Here is an 18742-nt window from a genome sequence, read left to right as displayed (position 1 = left end):
CCCGTACTAGTCGCGCGTAATACCTAGTTGACTGCTATAGGAGTCAACTTCGACATTTAAACCCAGCTTTGAAGCCATGGAGAGGGAGAGAAAGAAATTATTTTCGACTTCGCTTCTAGTAGTAAACTTCCAAGTGTCACGGAGTGAAGTCTTGTGCCTCTGAAGTTTCACTTCGCTGGGAGAATCGGTAATGGTAAAATCATTTGCCTCTAACCTTGCGCTTGTTTAATTGTTGCAGCTTCAGAACTAGCTTCTTCAATTCTTTTCAAAACACAAAATTAAGTCTTTCATATTAAGTGGAGGAAGTGTTGGATAAAATACTGGGTTTTTTAAAAAACGAAATACAGGGGTTTTGCAATATTGTGATGATTGAATTGATTGCGAGTGCAGGAGAAGGAATTTTGGACGGTTTAGTTGGACAACCTTGGCATGGGAAGAGAAAATTATCGAGGTGAACGATGAATAGCCTTTTTTTTATAAACAATCAAAATATAAAATTACAGTTACAAAAACTGCGCTGACAGCTAGAGTGAAAATAAATAAATAATACTTTTGTTACTAATTTTGGAAGTTGAGATACGATTAGAAAGAGTAAAGTGAGAAAATAAAGTTGGGAAGAGGAGCTTATCAAAAATATTTTCTTACATACTATAGGATAAAACATCTTAAATTAAGGAGCAGAAATCCAAATGATGAGAAATATTACGACATAAATGGCTGTGTGAAATATTTTATTAAATTACATTTGGGATACATTATATCTTCGCTCCCTTTTCCACTATCGCCTTGCTAATATGAGCAGCTTCTCTTATATCTTCAAGGCAAAGCCTTTTGCCGTGCCTAGGTAGGACTATTTCTGGCAACAAGCATTCCATGAAGAATCTATAACAGAAAATTAGATGTAATTGTGCCAGATTTCAATTCTATTGGATATTCAGTAAAAGTTTAAAAAATTACTTTGTGAGCTTTGGCTCCACTTCCTTCATCCACCATTCATTGTTGGGCGAAATTAACTCTAATTCGCGGCTCCAACCTTTCGTGTACACAAAAAAAGGCATCTGGCCCTTTTAGTCATCCTTAGCTGACTTTGCACCTGATAAAAATAATTGTGCGTCTCTCTGAGGATATATTTCCCCTCTTTTAGCTGCACATAGGGAAGCTGTAATGATAATGATTTATGTAAATAATTTGGGTGAATCTATTCACTGCATATACTATTTGGTTATATTCAAAACGCTGTGTCGTGTTGTGATATTCGCTCGATAAATTTGGCAGTATCAACAGCAGAAAATCAAAATTAAGGGGCCTTCGAAATAAGTTTTCGGTAAGCAAGTAGACTCGCGTTAAATAAAAAATATGAGTGAAATTACAAATCTATAAATGGAAATTAGTTAAATGCATAAATTAGTTAAATTAATAAATGGAAAAAAAACACATTTCATATATTTAGCTGCATATGCTACTATTTGTAACCTTTTTTGCATTAAAAGCTTCTTCAAATGTTGGATAGGAGGCAGCGGTGACACCAGGACACTTCACTTCTAACACAGTATCGCTTCCAATCAGACCGTCTAATAGAGAAAATTAAATGGATAGACTGAGTTTACATTAGGTAAATTGTAATATAAGAGGTTTGTCTGAATGATTTACAGAAAGCATTGATATTACCTGGACTAGCCGAAAGATATGGAAACTCCTCATCAACATATAAACCGCTGGGTTCCACCTTGTACCCCATGCATCGCAAGTGGTCTTTCGCTTTCTCCTCCATGTTTCTTCAATTCATCATGTCCGGAGTGCATACGGATCCGTATAGAATGGAATGCACAAGCCTTTTACAGGAGGTGTATGGTCGCATATGGCAAACCTCTCCGTGATTGGAAGCGGACAATCTTTTCCGACGCTCCGTCATCCAAATACTTCTGTCTACTTGAACCGTTGTAGACTTCTGCAGTTTTAATCTATCCTCTGCGGTCATTATGCTTAATTGTTCAATGAAATCGCCCTTCATGCGTTCCAATAACTCTAATGGCTCTGGCGCATCATCATCCACCATCCCGTAATCTTTATCAGGCCCAGCTCTTTTTGCTCCTGTTTTCAATTTCTTTTTACTTTGCAGCCCTTGCGCTCTTCGTTTCCTCATTCTCTTGGTCTGCCTCATATTTTTATCCTCAAATGTTTTGGTGTATTTTCCTGGGATAAAAAAAGATCCACAGTCAACATTCCAAAAAAATAAAATCTACTTTTCTATGCCTTCATTCCTCTCTATTCATAAATTACTGTTATGGTTATGATAATGACTTACCAGGACTGTAACCACCCGTTGTTGCCTTGTGAATCTTCCCTTGAAAATGGCAAGAGGAATTCAGGGATACGACTGCAGAATGACATCGGGTTCCAAATGACTTGCTTTTAGCATAGTTAATGCGTTTACCATTTAAATATTTTGCAGCTACGCTGTTCAAGGTTTCGCACATACTATTAGTAGCGCGAAAGATCAAACTTCTTGAATTATTTGTCATCTTCTCAATCAATTTCTGTATTGGGGTCCACATATTAGCAGCTATGAAGTCTGGCACTAAGTTCACCTCATCCTCTTTCCCGTCTGGCCCTTTACAAAAGTAATCGGCGCATCGATCATGCTGCCCGAACACATGGCTAGGACAGTTGATGATGTCGTTACGAAGTGCCATTATTCGGTTTTGCATGGACATACCTGTTAAAATAAATTAAAGTTAATCACGCGTATTTTATCGTCTCATATGCCACAAATAACCTCTAATTTTAATACCTTTCTGATTTTTCCAGTGTATACTAGCACAGGAAATAGCTGTGCGAATCTTCAGGACGTTTGCATCCAGTTCATGACGAAGGTGGGCTGGGTATTGCGTGTTATCCTTAATTTTGCGCATATTGTTGCAGAAGTTCCGTAGAAGGTGGCTTATGCATTCAATTTTTTCCACGGGCATTGAATTTCCGTATGGGCTGGTCTCCAGTAAGCGTCTGTGGACACTACTGTCTCCGTCACCTAATATAAACAAGATAAGAGTTGGACCTCTTTAACTGTTTGGAATCTTCTCTAGTTCTCTTTGAGCAATTGAATTTAAATACAGGGAGCGAACCTATTATTTGGTGAAATATAAGATTATGCACCGATTCACTCTTTGCGAAACCTTCTGTAATTATGTCAGCTTCCATGCTGGTCGAGCTTCCATCCCAATTTTTAGCACATTTAACCTTGTGAGCTGGGTCTACAGGTTCGTTTCGTGCCTCCCTCAAAGGGCAATAGCTGCAGTACTTATTTCTTACTCCCAGAAATAACACCTTTTTTGTTCGTGCACCAACTATGGCCGCCTAAAATGAAACATTCATCTTAAAATTGTATTAATACCATTACTCTTTTCTACTGATTAATTTTTTCCAGCAGGGAATTTTGCCTGCCTATTAGATATAACATGTAAGTGCACTATTTTATAAGCAATATGAAAAGCATCTGGTTAGGTAGCCAACCTCGGAAATATTTTTCTTATTGATTAAAAATTGCACGAGGCGTAAATACTTATAATTTATTAAAAATAGGTTAGCCTATCTTAAACCCATACTTAAATAATTTATAGGTACCTAATATTGACTCCTTACCTGCCCCGATAGTGAGTCATACTTCGTTTTATAACTTCGCTTGCCCCACATACCATCAGCGATGACCGTGTTTACAGGTCTACCCTCTTTGTCAAATGACCCCTCCTCTAAGGCAATTCTTCTTTCCTCCTGCCCTGCTGTGGCCATCTCCTGCGATGCAACACTATATATAATATCTCCCAGCTTATCTTCATATTTTGCATATGTTTTGGCGGTCATTCAATGCATGTTGAGTGCTGCACAAAGGGGGCTTAGATTTGAGTAGCCGCCGCCACCAGCAATTGTTCCTGTTACTGCAGCATCGTTCACGTCCATCACAGTGCCAGAATCATCCTGACTGTGGATCACTGTCTCCTTCCCGCACATTTTACACTGAAACTTCCAGTGACAGAGGAGACCAGTCATCCATTCGCCTACGTATTCACAGTCCATAAATGAGCATCCTAACTGGTGTTTATCTGAAAAGATCTGGGAAAACATGTAGAAATGCTGGACTATACTACGGCTCCTGTCATGAAGAGGATCCAGCCCTGATTCTTCACTCTCAATGATTGACGCTTGAGACCTGCAAAAACATTTCAAACAAAAAATATAAACGCCTCCTTCACGCAGGTATCCAACAACTATTCATGGTACTAGGATAATCACCTTTGGTGCGATTCAAACGGTTTGATAGGAGATACGTCCATCGGCATGCCCATATCATATTCGTCGACGTTGGATTGTCTCCCGAGACGAGGAGTGGAAGCTCCCCCCATTTCAAACGCCTTGCGGCGTGGGGTGCAGTTTGCCTTTGCAAGAAAGATGGTATCTTCTGCCGGACTTAACCCCTTGCCTTTTATTTCTTTTCGTCCCTCATCCTTGGATACGCTAAAAAATGTAACGATATCAAATAAATAAGAACATGTTTCCCTGACATGGCAATAACTAATAGTATTCTTTTCACAGGAGATATAAATACCGCATCCGGCCACCGCTATATACATTCTCAGCCTACCTTGTGGATATTTCAATGAAATCCGAAGCAGAAGCATCACTGTCCTTTGCCAGAACAGGACAGTTTCTTGGTATATTCCCCTCTTGTTGTACTTTACGATGATTAGCATACCACAAGCTAGAACCAAAAAATAACATTTGAAATGGTGTCATTCTCACGCTGAATACATAAAAATAGTCTTCTTCTTTTATTCTTTGCATTGTAGATTGTTCTTTCATCCTTCTCTCGGAACACAGAATATCTTCAATGCTCCTATTGCTTTTCTATTATTAAGATCATTTGGCCTACAAAAAGTCAGTCTACCAGTGAATACCTTAGATATTCGTTAGATGAAGTGGGGTGAAAAACCGGAGGGACCCCTTCCGAAACAAATAAAGCGGTTTTTGTTTACATCAAGTGATTGGATCAGCATAGTTAATTTTACATTGATTTGTTGATAATACGAAAATTTGTCGTCGATAATTTGTTGTTACATGCATTTAATTAATGTGGAAAGCAACTTTGCATACTGTAAAAAAGGGCTTCTTGAACCCTGTGGGCTAACTTGAGCCCAAAACTGAAAAATGAGGTATGGTTTTTTCGCTCTCTCAACATCAGTGTAGCGACGTAATTCAGTGATTTGCTGGTAGGCTTAGGCATTAGGTAGACAATACTTCGAGTCTAGGAGGTTAGGGAAGTCACCGCCGAGAGCAGTACTGGTTATATAACTTACCTACACTCGTGTTTGTTATTTATTTCACTCTGCAAACTTTCGTCTGTATAGACATCAGGAATAGCTAAAACTGGAGATAAGTGCATATATTTCATACTAGGTTTTTTTGGCAAAGCAAATAGAGACCGTTTTATGCCCTAAATAGCTCATTAACTGTACAGTATGTTGGTAAGTAGAACTAGTACACATTTTCGAAAAATTCGGGCCACTTGAGCCCAGCCTGCTAACCCACTGCTACTTTTCTTGCTCTTCAGTCTATACAGAGTTTGGGCTCAAGTTCCCCACAACAATTTAGACACTCTTTTAATGTTTAAGGACTGTGCCACCAATTACCAGCTTCTTTAAGAAACAGGAAGGGAAGAAGGTGGTAACAGTATACAATCTTACTTCACACCTCAGTATCAATTTCATTCATTTTTGTGATGCATACTTCGTTTGTCTCCCCCATAAGTCATCCTACCTCACTCAACTACTGGATGTTGGGTATTTTTCGCCACTCAAAATGAAGTGGAAGGGCCTTCTTGACCGATGGAAAGAATAAGGTGCTGGTAACAGGATCGGTGCTTCCAAAGAATCAGTTCCCAACGCTGTTGCGCTCTGTTTTAGATTAAATTGGTGCAAAAATATAAAGCAACCCATACGCAGGCTTAAAGAAAGCTTGAGTAGTGCCTGTAAGCGAAATTCAGAATACAAGCCATTTGCCAAATCAATAAAAATCTAGAGCAAATGCAGAATTTTCTATGATTGAGAATGCATTTCTTCAATGACTGCAAGAGAAGAGAGGTGAGTTAGTTACACCTCACTCTACTTAGAAGAAAAGAACTCCAAGTTTCACCTGGATAAAGTGTAAGAGTGCCGATGCTGGACGACTATTTTAGCTTTCCAATTTAGGGTGACGCTGACAGCAAAGAACGATAAAAAGGTAGATGAATGAAAGAAAAACCTCGCAAGATGGCTGTAATTTCATTTGAATATAATTTTTAATGCGGAATTCAGATGAGTTATCAGCTGGCTAAGTCCTTTGCATTTATTACTTGCGAGTGAACATTCACATCCTTATAAACTCCCGTGAAAAACCGTGTATCGTGCGTCATTTGTTTTCAATACGATGCAGAGATGCAGAATCCTTCTAACTAACAATAAGCGGGTGGAAGTGTCATGGTGCTCTGATATCTTAGAGCTGCGATGATCAAGGAGTCTCTCCTCAATATGGATGAGCTGTACACAGGTCAGCAGCATGGGGATGCGACGACAGGCAACGGAAAAACCCCGCAGTGAAGATCCAAGACAAAAGTATCTTTAGAAAAACAGCGATAGATGAAATAGGAATTCTTTGGATACAAAATTGTCCGGAATCGTCCCACCATATGATTTACGGTAGGAACAGAGTTGCAATGAGGTGCGAAGAGTTTCCAAAAATGAATACGGGACTGAAGGAAGAGGAATGTGGAGATAATGAATATAACGGCTATGTGAATAAAAGAAAAGGACAATGAGTGCGAATCATGATACAAAACGAAGGCTTGTATTGATAAAGTATTATAGGGAATGGATATAGTGATAGACATTTCAATAGACTTACTTACTAAAAAGCTACTTGCCATCCAGATGCATGAACACGCCAGGTAGTGGCAGTAGAGGAGAAGAAGTGAAGGAAATGTTCGATAAAATAGAAAGTTTATCAAAGAACAAAAGATATGGATGTGGCCATTTTGCTATGAGCCATTGGAATAAGTGAGCAGAATTAGTTTTATGTGGCTTCCGAACGATGATAGATTTAGTGATTATGTGTTATTATTTGAGGAATATGAGATGTGACTAAAGAGAATTAAGAGAGATAATATGGTGAAGATGAACTTTTAAGCTAAAGGTTTGACTAAGTAGAAGTTGTAAATATATGGAGACAGGAAATGAAAGATGTATTTACCGCATCAATGTGAACGGGCACTGGGAAAAAAACAAAGGAAGACGCTAGGTATCGGAATGGAAGACGAGAGAAGCAACCGAAGCATGGATTTAGACATGATGGATAAAAAACAAGAAAGAAGGGAATGTAAAAAAATAAAAGAGAGAGAGGGAAAAAGATATATTTTAACTAAACAGTGAATTTTGAAGAGAAACGTATAAGATCAGGAAATTATGGTATGAGGGAATGTAAAACATTGAGCGATTATATCGTAGGAAAAGATGACTAACTATTCTATAAATAAATAAAAAATAGCCGGAATGGTTACAAATCATCTGAGTATTGTTTAGCACATATAGTTAAAAATTAAGAAGGAATTTGTGGGATATGTGGGTGTGGAGCAGAAAGTTAAATTTCAGTTGGAAAGACGAGAAAGATATTAAGCGATACCGCAGGAGTAAAATAGATGACTGATGAAGACAACCAAAACAAGGAAGTAAAGCTGGCTGGATCATGTGGATATCACTGAGATAGAAAACGGAAGAAAAGGACGGTTGATTTAGAATAGGAGACAAGAGTACGTGGGGATGAAGATAATGCACGAGACAGGATTATCAGGAGGGTATTCAACGAAACCTGACCTGCTAAACAGCTAACTATAATAGGTAAGATTGTATAATGATCAATTATTGCCCGTTTGAACAAATTCAGCAATTAATTAGCAGCATTTTCCGCCAAAAAATGTTACCGTCTGTTAAGTTTTATTTTTGTTAAGGGGGAAATTGTGCAGGTAAAGAGGATGCAGGATAATGCGGTGACTTACTTCCGTATTGCGATAGTCCTTCTCTTTTTCCTGTAACCCTTATCCTTTCGTTTCCCCATATCTTCAGCTCGCTTTCAGACACACAACCACTGAAACAGCAGATATTCAACTGACAGACACGACTGCTCTCTTTTACCGGATGCTCACGATAGGTGGAGAAAAGCGAAGAAGCTGAGAAGTCACGGCATTCGCACCTCAAACACAGGTGGGAGGGCGGGCTAGACAGCTGAGGGGAGTGTTCCTCCCCGCTTCTCATGCAGTAGCCTTTACACCCCGCAACTCGGGGAAGGCCAAGCGAATACCATTCGCTTTTCTTCGACCTCACCCCCCTCACCTTAAAACGATAGGTAACCAGATACTCGCCTCGTCTCGGCGCGTCGGCGATACGGGAGGGCGCGAGGTATCACTCCCCATTCCACTTTCTGCGACGTTGCCGTAGTTGGGAGAGCGGTGCGGGGTAAGGGGAAGTAAGAAATTCGAATTGGCCCGAATCACGTCCTTTGTCGCCGATTTGGGCCTGCAGTACTCGAGGGTTGAGACTTTTAAGGCCAAGCGAATTCACATAGAACTGTGGTTCTCAAGGTGGTTGTGGAAGAAAAGTGTAGCCACAGATAGACGGTTTAAAAATTCTTATGTTTTAGCTTGGAGGCAAGTTATAATTGACCAAAGTCCAACTTAATTTTCTCGATTACCTGAGGACATATTACAATTTATGTCTTTCCTAAATGTGTATACACGTCTTCTAAATACAATAAAGAAAACCGCAAGTCTCTATCTCTACTAGTTGTTCCGCAATTGAGTGGTATGTGAACTCTGGCAGGGGGAAAAAACGATCGGCTTCGGTCGCCCAGAGCGGCTCCCAGCGGTCACTACCATAACGCCTTAACGCTTAGAGGCAATTAAGCTGAGTGATGAAAAAACAATACCTACATAAAATGTTGCGATGTGAAAAGCTTAATTTCATCAAATAAAATCGCCGTAGGTAACGTATTGTTTTCATTCCTTCGAAAATGATGGATATATGCCTTCGTAGACTTTATCCGGAAGAATAAAATAAATGGAACGCTTGAAGACGGATGTATGAAGGAGAAGAATAACGGAGGTGTGAAGAGATGCAGGAGAATTGAGTGGAGAGCTGCGTCAGAGCAAACTTAGGATTGGTGATGATGGTGAACGGCATGGGCGTGAAGGGTCGGAGGTAGCGTGGAGGCGGGCTGCTCACATATCTCGTCAGGTGATCTTCCAGATGTCCCTCTCGTCCTTATCCGACAAGAGAGAGCAAAAAACTCATCTGGAGGTGTGAGGAGAGGGCTTTTGTTATGTGCCTCCCACGTCCCGATAATGTGCAATAAAGGAGATGACATCGCCGATTGGATGGCTTTGGTGTAAAAAGAGCGGAATGTGATAAGGTGCTTTGAAGGGGGCGCCCAGCATTGCAGGGTGGCGCCATAAATTCAATAAAGCGCGCATTCTGCGGGACGCTCAAGTTTCCGTGGTGCGCGGAGACGGTTGCCGGTGTCATGTTATCTGGCGGGGACACAGGCGAGTCGGAGGAACGGAGAGGGGGGGTAGGGGGCTGGCCAATGAGACAACGAACGGCCTATGCAGGCAATTTGCTAAGCACACCTAGAAGCCTGATAGGCCAATTTTACGACCCTGAATATATCACCATCCAATATCTTCACATGGTTTTTTCCTTTTAACGTAATTAGCATCGGTTTTCATACTCTCAGCAGTTATCTCAATCTAGATTAAATTATTTTCGGTACCCTAAAAGTACGTAATGGACTTGTTAGATAAATAATTTCCACTGCTGAAGGATAGAGATACCTGATTTTTCCGCCTAGATTTATCGCTTGCATATGGAGCTAAATACTCGAGAAATACCTCCTTAACTGCTGCAGGAGAACCTATAGTTGATGATGTCACGGCCATCTGCCGTGAGGGTTACCGCTTCTCCTAGGGGTCGTGCATCAGACAGACAGTATCTATTACTGTAGACTTATGAGGGACCTCAACAACTCGGTGAAAGTTTCTCCATGAACGACTGAGTGTACCAGAGCCATAATGCCGTCACCAACTCATGGAAAAGGTGGCAGAAGTTTTCGATTTCATCTCTTTCCGAATTTTATTCATGAACTGCGATTTTTGGTTGTGAGCGAATAGAAAGACGCTGCCTTTGGTCATTATATCTTCGGGGTCTTTCGCCCTCAATTTTTTCACTTCCCATTCTACTATTTGGCTTCACTGGCGGGAATTCACGCAAATTATTCATCGGGTAAGAATTAAATTACATTTAACATAGTTATTTAATTGATAAAAAATACTATAAATAGGTTAAGTGGGTCATTTATGACTAATGGCCTTCCACATGAGCATTTAAAATCAGGGGTGCATAAGAATAGAGGCGTTTTCCATCGCAGGGAACGTTCTCCCTCACAGAGAAGAAGAAACTATAAATGGTGTTCCGGTCGTAAAGAACTCTTCATCGCGATGGCGCTGGTCCTCTTTCCGTTCACGAGGCTCTTCTGCCGCGCTGTGGTCTCCTCCAAATCCTCTGTTCCTCGTCGTCGTTTATTTTTTGCCGGTGGATGCCGTTCGCCGATGATGAAGTGTCCCTCGCCATTCTCACCTGCATAATCCCTCTTCGGGCGCTTTAAAACGCTCTCCTCGCTTCGATGAGGCTTCCGTGTCCGCTAGAAATATGGATATCAAGAATTCCCTTCAAGGGCTGGCCCGAGAGCAATTTTAATGACGGGAGGGACGGATTTAAAAAAACGAATATTTTTCGCCTGCCTCTCATTAATTATTCGGGCTTCATCCGATAAAACGTCTTCCGCCGCTCCCGATTTCTCCTCCTCCTCCAACATTTCCTCTCTTTCGCTTTTCCCTCAACTTCCTCACAAAGGGGTATCCTTGGATCTCACAAGGAATGCACTCGTATTTCGATATTCCTCTTCGGTCGAGCGAAAGCGAAACCCGAGCTTTGGGAGGTCTGGACGAGCCCACTTGTTTCTTTCATGTCTCCCATGCCACACTTCATCATCCTCACCCCTTGATTCGTCTCGTTTCGAGGCCGTCTTATCCGCAGACCAGTTTCTCCTCTCGAAGATAAGCCGGCGAGGGATGTTCCAAATGAATGGATTATCTCATTTCGGATATAATTTCACAATTTCCTTCCCATGGCTTAATAAGACTCTGTGCGGTTCCTCGGCCTTCCTCGGTGCTGCTTGGACATAGTTGGAATTTGCCATTTAAAACATTGGCGTTTAAAATTATTCGTTATTAATGTTATTAAGTATGTATTTTAATATTTGTAAAAGCTAGCTTTCAACTCTTACTTGTTCAACTTTTACATAAAGCGATGCAAAACTATCTTCTGTAAATTTCATTTCGCTTAAATTTTCGTGAATGTCGATCTGTTCAAATTTGATCAAGTCAAGGTGTCCAAGCGACAGAGGGGAAATAAATATGAGCTTAAAGACCGTTTTACACGGTACACGGAATTGCGCAATCTGACGTACATGCGAAGGCGCAATCAAAATTGCGTCGTGTAAAGCGGTGTATTGCGTGAACACGTGCGAGAATGCGTGGAAGTGAGACGGCATAATAGCCCATGTTCTAATTTCGTTCATGCATTCGCACAATTCAATCCCAGAGACGAGAATACTCGCAGACAATGTCCGCGATGATTTCCTCCGCGACATTATAGTAGGTATTATCCACATCAGGATGAAATGCTTATTTTTCGATTATTTTACGAATGTCTGAAAATAAAAATAAATATCTTATATTGCCAGCTTCGTTTATAACTCTTCTTAAGTCAGGTTCTTTTTCAGAAAAGTATATTTCAGCTCTGACAAGTTAATTTCACCAAGGTCAATTTTAACTCCAATCATTTAATTTTTTAAGCTCTCTTCCGTGCATACCATTTTTAATGAATCGTAGTACTCGTAGATAAGTCTAAAGGAATGTGAGCGTTGATGAGCCTGTATACGATCTAAGAAATGTCACTTATATGCATAAAAAAAGGAAATTCAATTGGTACGTCTCGCATTGACACTGAATTTACGACCATGATTCCGACACTATTCTGTCGTTATCAAGAGACTTGTTATCACCTTAAGAACGAAATTGCACTGTCGAAACCATGACCCAAAATAGGATTAGTGTGAAAATTGCCTACCGTCATTCTGTCTAAAGTCGGACAGGGGGTATGAAGTCGGACAACGAGCAGTTCTGATTTAGAAATGATATGGAATTGTTTCAGTTCGGCCCTCCCACCGCGACGAAATATGATCGCGTAGCGTATAAGGTTTCCTTTTTGAAGCATTCGAGACACCGCCCGTCTCGATTTAATTGGGCTCGAAGTTGTAGCAAGATCAATTTCAGAAAAAATCTGAAGAAAATGTCGCTGTCCAACTTTCACATGCGACCTTCGTCAATGTAGTTACAATCAGTATAAAGGAGAGTAAAATCCTGAAGAAATGTATTCTCTCCAAGTATGCATTGTTTACAATGTACTCAAATCCAAATTTTGAGCGTCAAATAAATTTCCCGTCATTCCTTCTTGAGTCGGACAGCGTGCGGACATATCCCCGCCTGAAGTCGGACAGAGCAACGCCAAGTGATGGGAGAAGTGTATGTGTGTGTGGTTTGTGTTTTTTGCACTAAGGAATTTAAGTGGTGTTATTTGGCCCAGAAAATGGATAAGTGTCCTGATATTAAGAGGGCACTTGAGGAAGTTAGATAGAAGAAACTTTCAATCAGAGCTGCTTCCAAGAAATACCAGATCCCAAAGTCAACTCTTTGTGATCATGTTTGTGGAAAACACCCTGGCAAGCATGGAGCTCAGACAGTGTTTAATGAAGAAGAGGAGGCAATTATCTGTGCAAATTTGACTAAGGTTTCGGAATGGGGCTTTCCATTTACTAAATTTGATCTTCGTATATTGGCCAAACAATATCTGGACAAAGCTGGACGTACGGAGCCGCGATTTAAGAATAATTTGCCTGGAGAAGAATGGGTGGAAGGATTTCTCCGCAGAAATGCTGAACTCTCTTTGCGGACTTGTAGAAATGTTCCTGCAAGGAGATGTAAGGTAAGGTTTCGTTCTATTATTTTAATTTCCAGTGCCAGTGTTGATTATTTCGTGTTTTTCAAAGTTTCTTCCAAAACTTCCATTCATATTTACAGGTTGACCCTCAGCAATGCAAACAATACTTTGAAAAGCTGAGAAAGACGATTGACGGGGTTACCCCATCCAACATCCTCAATTATGATGAGATGAACCTGGGCAACCGACGATCCTGGTGAAAAAGTGTGCATATTCAAGAGGGGGACTAAATATCCTGAGCGTATTATGAACTCATCTAAATTTTAACTGAATGGAGAGCAACAGCCGATAGAAGACTCGTTACTCTCCCCAAATATACCTTTCTCTCTTAAAGAGATTGTGTGAAGGAGTTGAGCCCAATGCCACTTCTAATCTTATGACTGGTTTCCGCCCTTGTGGCATTCACCCATTATCCCTGGAGAACGTTCTGATGAAGATGCCCATTGGATTAGGTACTTCGAATATTAATTAAGGGAACTGAACTGTGCAACTTTTGAGTGACTCAGTAATGGAACTGTTGGAGAAAATGCGATACGGAGGCCAAAAGAGTAATGCCCCTCTAAGAAAAAGAAAAATGAATGTGGAGCCCGGTAAGAGCGTCACATCTGCCGACGTTTTGAGGAAACGTCGGCAGGAAAAAGGAAGCGTCGGAGGAAACCGATCTGGGCATGTTGGGTGCTAAAAAGAGCAAAAAATATCAAACATCAGTACAAATTTCTCATTGTAATGATTCAACGTTGGAAGGGGAATCTTCAAACGCTGTGGCAATAGAACTTCACGAGGACCTCTAACTTCCTGAGGGACCGGAAGTTGGAGAATAGGTGTTAGTTAAATTCTCAAGCAAGAAAAGTGTCGGTTATTATGTTGTATGTGTGGAATGTGTTGAGGACGAAGAACTAGAAATTCGATGTGCATGGAAAACTGGAAAACATTTTAAATGGCCGGACAAAGATGACAGGTATTTAGTGGATTTAATTCAAATTGAGAAAAGGCTAGATCCCCCTCAAGAGGTAAAAATAAGCCGAAGAGTGACCTATTTCCATTTGAATGAAAATAATGGACCTTGATGGTTATAATATTTATTGAAAGATGGATAAACAATAAATATGGTGTTTTCAAGTCTTCGCTCAAAATATTTTTTATTATGATGCAGCTCCATAACCCCATACCAAAAAATCATCCCGTAACCACCCCTTTGACGTTTTTTCTTGACTAAATAACATTTTTTCATCATTTGTGCGTCCAAATCCGGACAGTAGGGCCTGCAAAGACTTATTTCTGTGCAAATTATAAGACTCCGACTTAATACCAGAATGGTGGTTGGAGTCGGACACACGTTATTCTTTTTTTTGGTCAGAAAACATTGGATGGGTCAATTGAAACGGTACGAATGCATACTTTGACTGATTTTTAATTCTTACGTAAACAAAATATTAGCGTATATCAAAAACCAAACTCGTTATATGTAAATTACCAATAAAAGTGTCCGACTTAAGACCAGTTGATGGTACTTATAAATATTTACAGATATTTATTAAGATGCTTGAGTCTGGTTCTGAAGGAATAAAGCGTGCTGTGAAGAGTCTTGTTTATTTAACCTCTTCTGAACGAGCATTATTCATCAAATGCGTCAATTGTGATGAGTGATCTGAATTTTTTTTATTTAAATCAATTAAAAAAATTGTTTTTATTTGTATTATTTTTAATGCAATGAAAAACAGAAATTCGTATCAATTTCTTTTTTACCTCAACGTATATTTTTAACAACTGCGACTCCTCCCCGCCCCCGACAACTCGTGACGAAAACACTTAGTAAACAAAATGTCTCGGCTACCACTGTAGGCATCCCGCACAAGTTCCGTGGAGTTTAAACCTTCCATCTCCTCTGTATCTCTTCTCAAATCATTTTCTCCTCACCCACCATGTCTTGCACTTCGTCATTCGTTCTCCTCTCCGTCCACCCCACTTTCTGCATTTTTCTCCATAAATACATCTTGAACCCATTCAGATTTTTTTCTAGTCCTACTTTCTAAGTTTTCACGTTTCCTCAACGTAAAGCTAGACTAGATTAGACTAGATTGTAGATCAGATTCTTCTCTAAACTTTAGCATTGCCATCCTCTCATAAGGTCTTTTCTGTTCATGTGCCCTCCCTGGCTAATGCAATAGGGTAGTTTCCTTCATAAAAAAAACGTAATGCATTGTTTGCGATTCGTTACCCACCAATATTGTATTCATAATATACAAATGATTTGGTTTTAGAAATTCCAATTTATACGAATGACAATGGTCAATTTTATCCTCATTCGAAAAAAGGCCAGATTGGCGCCCATGCGATGCCACTCCACGTGATGTCACAGGGACCTAGTTTCTATACGAATAGATAGGAGTTTTACATCGTCTAAGATTACCAATGCATGCATGAGGCACAGAGCTCAGGGAAATATCTCTTAATAAACACCTATTAAAACTGCCTATGGACGGAATGTTTCCTTCGTTTGATAGGGTATTAATAATCCTCATTTAAGCCAAACGCTACCTGCTAGCAGGGTACTCTGCTACATGCTAGCAGCCTGCATCTTAGCGGCGCACATGTCCTCGCCCCAATGTCACCTCACTTTGCGGCAGTGGGAACAAGAATTACGTCACACGGGCTTTTCCCATCATTCCTACATAACCATCGCGTTTTCGCGCGCTTGAAATTTTTCACTTTTCATTTAATCGCGAAAAATAGATATCGTCATTAAAAAATCTAAAAGTGTGAAATGCGTACTCCAGGAGTTATAAACTTTCGATTTAGGCAATAAAAAAATTATAGGAAACCACCCTATTGCCCTTCTGATGTCGTTACTCCTGTATCCGTTTTTTTGTGGTAGCTAACGTATAAGTTATTTATTGATAGCTTCCAATTTTTTGGAAGCATGCTATATCTACGAATTTTTGGAGCATTAGCAATTCAATCTACATATTAATATCCAATAACAATTGTCCCTACCATATAACTCGCATTCTAATCTCCAAGTAGCTGGTATTAATTTCCAAGCTAAATCTTAGGACTTTGTAATGAATAAATATTCACACTAGGAGCCAAATCTCATCCATATATACGAGTTATTTTCATATCGGTGATCCCAGCAACTTCCGGCTCATCTATAATTATCTCCATAATAGTGCAGCTATGGAAATTTTCAGTTGGTCAATCTTGTATTCGAAAATATGCATGCTGATGACCTTCCGTCTTCGCCTGCCCTTTCTCATCCTCCTCGTTGGCTTTGTTTCGTGAGCGTTAAATGCTTATTAATTGCGTTCTGCTGCGGAGGCAATGGAATGTGGAAGTGGTCTGGTGAGAGTGACCACGACACTTTTCATTAAACACTCGCACCTCACTCCTCAGAAGACCGTTCAAATAGTTCTTATGCTATTTTCATATTTTAATATTGCTATTTTCAATTAATTCTTTACCGATAGTCACAGCTGTTAGTGAATTCTTTTTGCTCCGTTGCAGTTTGATATTTTTGCCAGCGCTGTCTTTGCGTTCCAGATTCCTTGGTTGCCAACGACGCGACGAGTGTGATTTTTCGTTTAAGAAGAAATACATTTTTTGAGATTCTTTTCATGAGTAATGAGGCCACTGTGGACATTCCAACAGTATAAATTATTGTTAACTCTTTTGATTTTCCTTGCCGTAAGTTCATGGAAGATCTTTTTCGTTACTTAACCTGAGCAAGGCTGAGCGGTGAAATGATGTCTACAAGTCCCGGAACGCCGGGCATTAATAAGATCTCCCATCTGATTCAGCTGGTACATGTTTATTTTCTGCTTGAGACCAGCTTGCCATTGGCTTCCCTCTACCAACTGTAGTTTTGCTATTCAATAATTCTGTTAGAAACATGTATGGACAAAGCCGAAAATGTTTTCTTGCTGCGCAATTTGAGATAAAATTTTTTCTCTCACGTTTACTAAGGCCTGGTTACACGATGCATTAACACGTTCGGTTTATTGTCCAAATGTATGAACGCGTGAATGAACACCAAAATATACCGTGTAACCACCCAACTTGTGCGAATGCATGCCCAGAAAATAGAACCTATTCTTATTTGGTTCATGCATTCGTACATGTTCCGTTCCGGTCCACAAAAATCATTCATGCAAACATACATTAACTTGTGCGAGTTAATGTACCGAGTAACCAGGCCTTTAGAGACCAATAGGCATCCCTATCGATGCGAGCTTTTGTCTTTAGAAATGCTCAGTTGGCTTGGACTAGCTGCCTATGTTTACGTGGTGATATACATGTATTCTCCTTGTATGCTTTACTTGGATATTTTTTTCTCTCTACTCACGATTGATCTGCATAAATATACGTGATGCATATATATAGTGACACCAATGAATTGATATCGAATTTCTAGCAATCATCATGATTTCGTAGTATCTTGCCAGATTATTCTTGCCATAACCGTACATGATTTGGCCTTATTTTATTTTGATTTTCTCTTTGATACGTGCATGAATGTCTATGGAAATATTTTTTTAATCGGAAAAATACCAATAGGTCACAAGATTCGCTCGCAATCAGGCTTTTAAAGGCTCACTTTGATAGTTCTTTTACGGGTTACTACTTGAGAAATACTGAGGAATCTTGATTAATTTCATAACAGGATGTTTATGAATGATTAATTTAATGACTTAAAATCATTCATAATTATTGGTTTTTCTATTTCTAAGTATCAATACGGATTCAATGTCCTGGGCAAGCTTACCGCGCGTTGGTTTGCAAGATCTCGATGCCAACTTCCGGCGCCGAAATGGTCAATATCCGCCCTGTTGAATTATTTGTCCTCGGGATGTGGTCGGAAGGGCAATGTTAAATTGAAACCTTGTTACATGGCCGGGATGGTCAGTCGAGAAAAATTAGCATCACATGTATCACTTGTTGCGTTCAAAGGGTGGAGATTATGGGTAGAAACTGAAGTTCTCAGTTACCTTCACACTACAAAAAAGATGCACATAAATGCGCGGAAAATAGGATGAAAGAACCGTTTCACCTTGAGAAGGCCTGCAGGAGGGAAGGCGAAACATCACTTAGGCGATAACTGTTGCAGACGCTGCGTATCTCGAACAAAATTATATCTCTATCAAAAGACGCAGACTTTTCTCTCATTGCTTCTACATGCTACCTTACTAGCCGTCTTAACAGGCGTGTAGCCAGGGTTGCTAGGACGTAGGACACCAATCTCTTGCTAAGAAAAAGTGATTTCACTACTCATTTCTGCCTGGCATTAATTGCATAAACATGGTGAATACGGATTCCCAAATATTTGATCGGTCAAATATGTCTCTTATTTTATCGTTTTTATCGGACCCGGAAATATGGTGATGCTCTACGAATTGTTCTACTTTAAGTTTCGCTATATAAGATGTCTATTCTCATTTGCTCCTGCAATCTAAGCCTGACACTGAATCTCCGAGTCTCTAGCGAATCGCGAATACCGAATCAGCTGAATTCCTGGAATAGATGTGTGAAACACTCGCTCGAGGTGGATTCCT

The 18742-nt window shown here is 40.1% G+C and overlaps 2 protein-coding genes across 3 annotated transcripts; both read right to left on the bottom strand.

The window, feature by feature from the left end:
- Positions 1-706: 706 nt before the first annotated feature.
- Positions 707-2835, bottom strand: LOC124168191. 2 transcript variants are annotated; one of them, XR_006866863.1, is made up of 4 exons: positions 2306-2704; positions 1474-2193; positions 958-1159; positions 707-882 (listed from the first exon to the last, which is right to left on the bottom strand). XR_006866863.1 is itself a non-coding variant. In XM_046546320.1 (3 exons), exons 1-2 carry the CDS (start codon positions 2712-2714, stop codon positions 1778-1780), a joined length of 825 nt encoding a protein of 274 aa, XP_046402276.1. In that variant the 5' UTR covers positions 2715-2835; the 3' UTR covers positions 707-1159; positions 1474-1777. The 2 variants fall into 2 exon arrangements, 1 of the variants encoding a protein (XP_046402276.1); XM_046546320.1 differs by having other exon boundaries at positions 707-1159; positions 2306-2835.
- A 766-nt stretch (positions 2836-3601) lies between these two features.
- LOC124168190 lies at positions 3602-5107 on the bottom strand. The gene is made up of 2 exons (XM_046546319.1): positions 4288-5107; positions 3602-4204 (listed from the first exon to the last, which is right to left on the bottom strand). The coding sequence occupies exons 1-2, from the start codon at positions 4743-4745 to the stop codon at positions 3859-3861; spliced, it is 804 nt and encodes a 267-aa protein (XP_046402275.1). The 5' UTR covers positions 4746-5107; the 3' UTR covers positions 3602-3858.
- Positions 5108-18742: the final 13635 nt, after the last annotated feature.

The sequence above is a fragment of the Ischnura elegans genome, chromosome 11 (genome assembly GCF_921293095.1).
Source record: "Ischnura elegans chromosome 11, ioIscEleg1.1, whole genome shotgun sequence".
Classification (NCBI taxonomy): domain Eukaryota; kingdom Metazoa; phylum Arthropoda; class Insecta; order Odonata; family Coenagrionidae; genus Ischnura; species Ischnura elegans.
Note: the sequence above shows the minus strand (reverse complement) of the source record. Positions and strands in the feature narration are given on the sequence as shown.

What these genes read in the sequence shown, in the direction of transcription:
- LOC124168191 (XM_046546320.1), bottom strand. Translation starts at nt 2,714, where the DNA reads ATGTCCATGCAAAACCGAATAATGGCACTTCGTAACGACATCATCAAC. An exon ending in AACGGGTGGTTACAGTCCTG is followed by an intron (nt 2,194 to 2,305) that starts GTAAGTCATTAT and finishes TTTTTATCCCAG; the next exon opens with GAAAATACACCAAAACATTT.
- LOC124168190 (XM_046546319.1), bottom strand. Translation starts at nt 4,745, where the DNA reads ATGCTAATCATCGTAAAGTACAACAAGAGGGGAATATACCAAGAAACT. An exon ending in CCGTTTGAATCGCACCAAAG is followed by an intron (nt 4,205 to 4,287) that starts GTGATTATCCTA and finishes ATGTTTTTGCAG; the next exon opens with GTCTCAAGCGTCAATCATTG.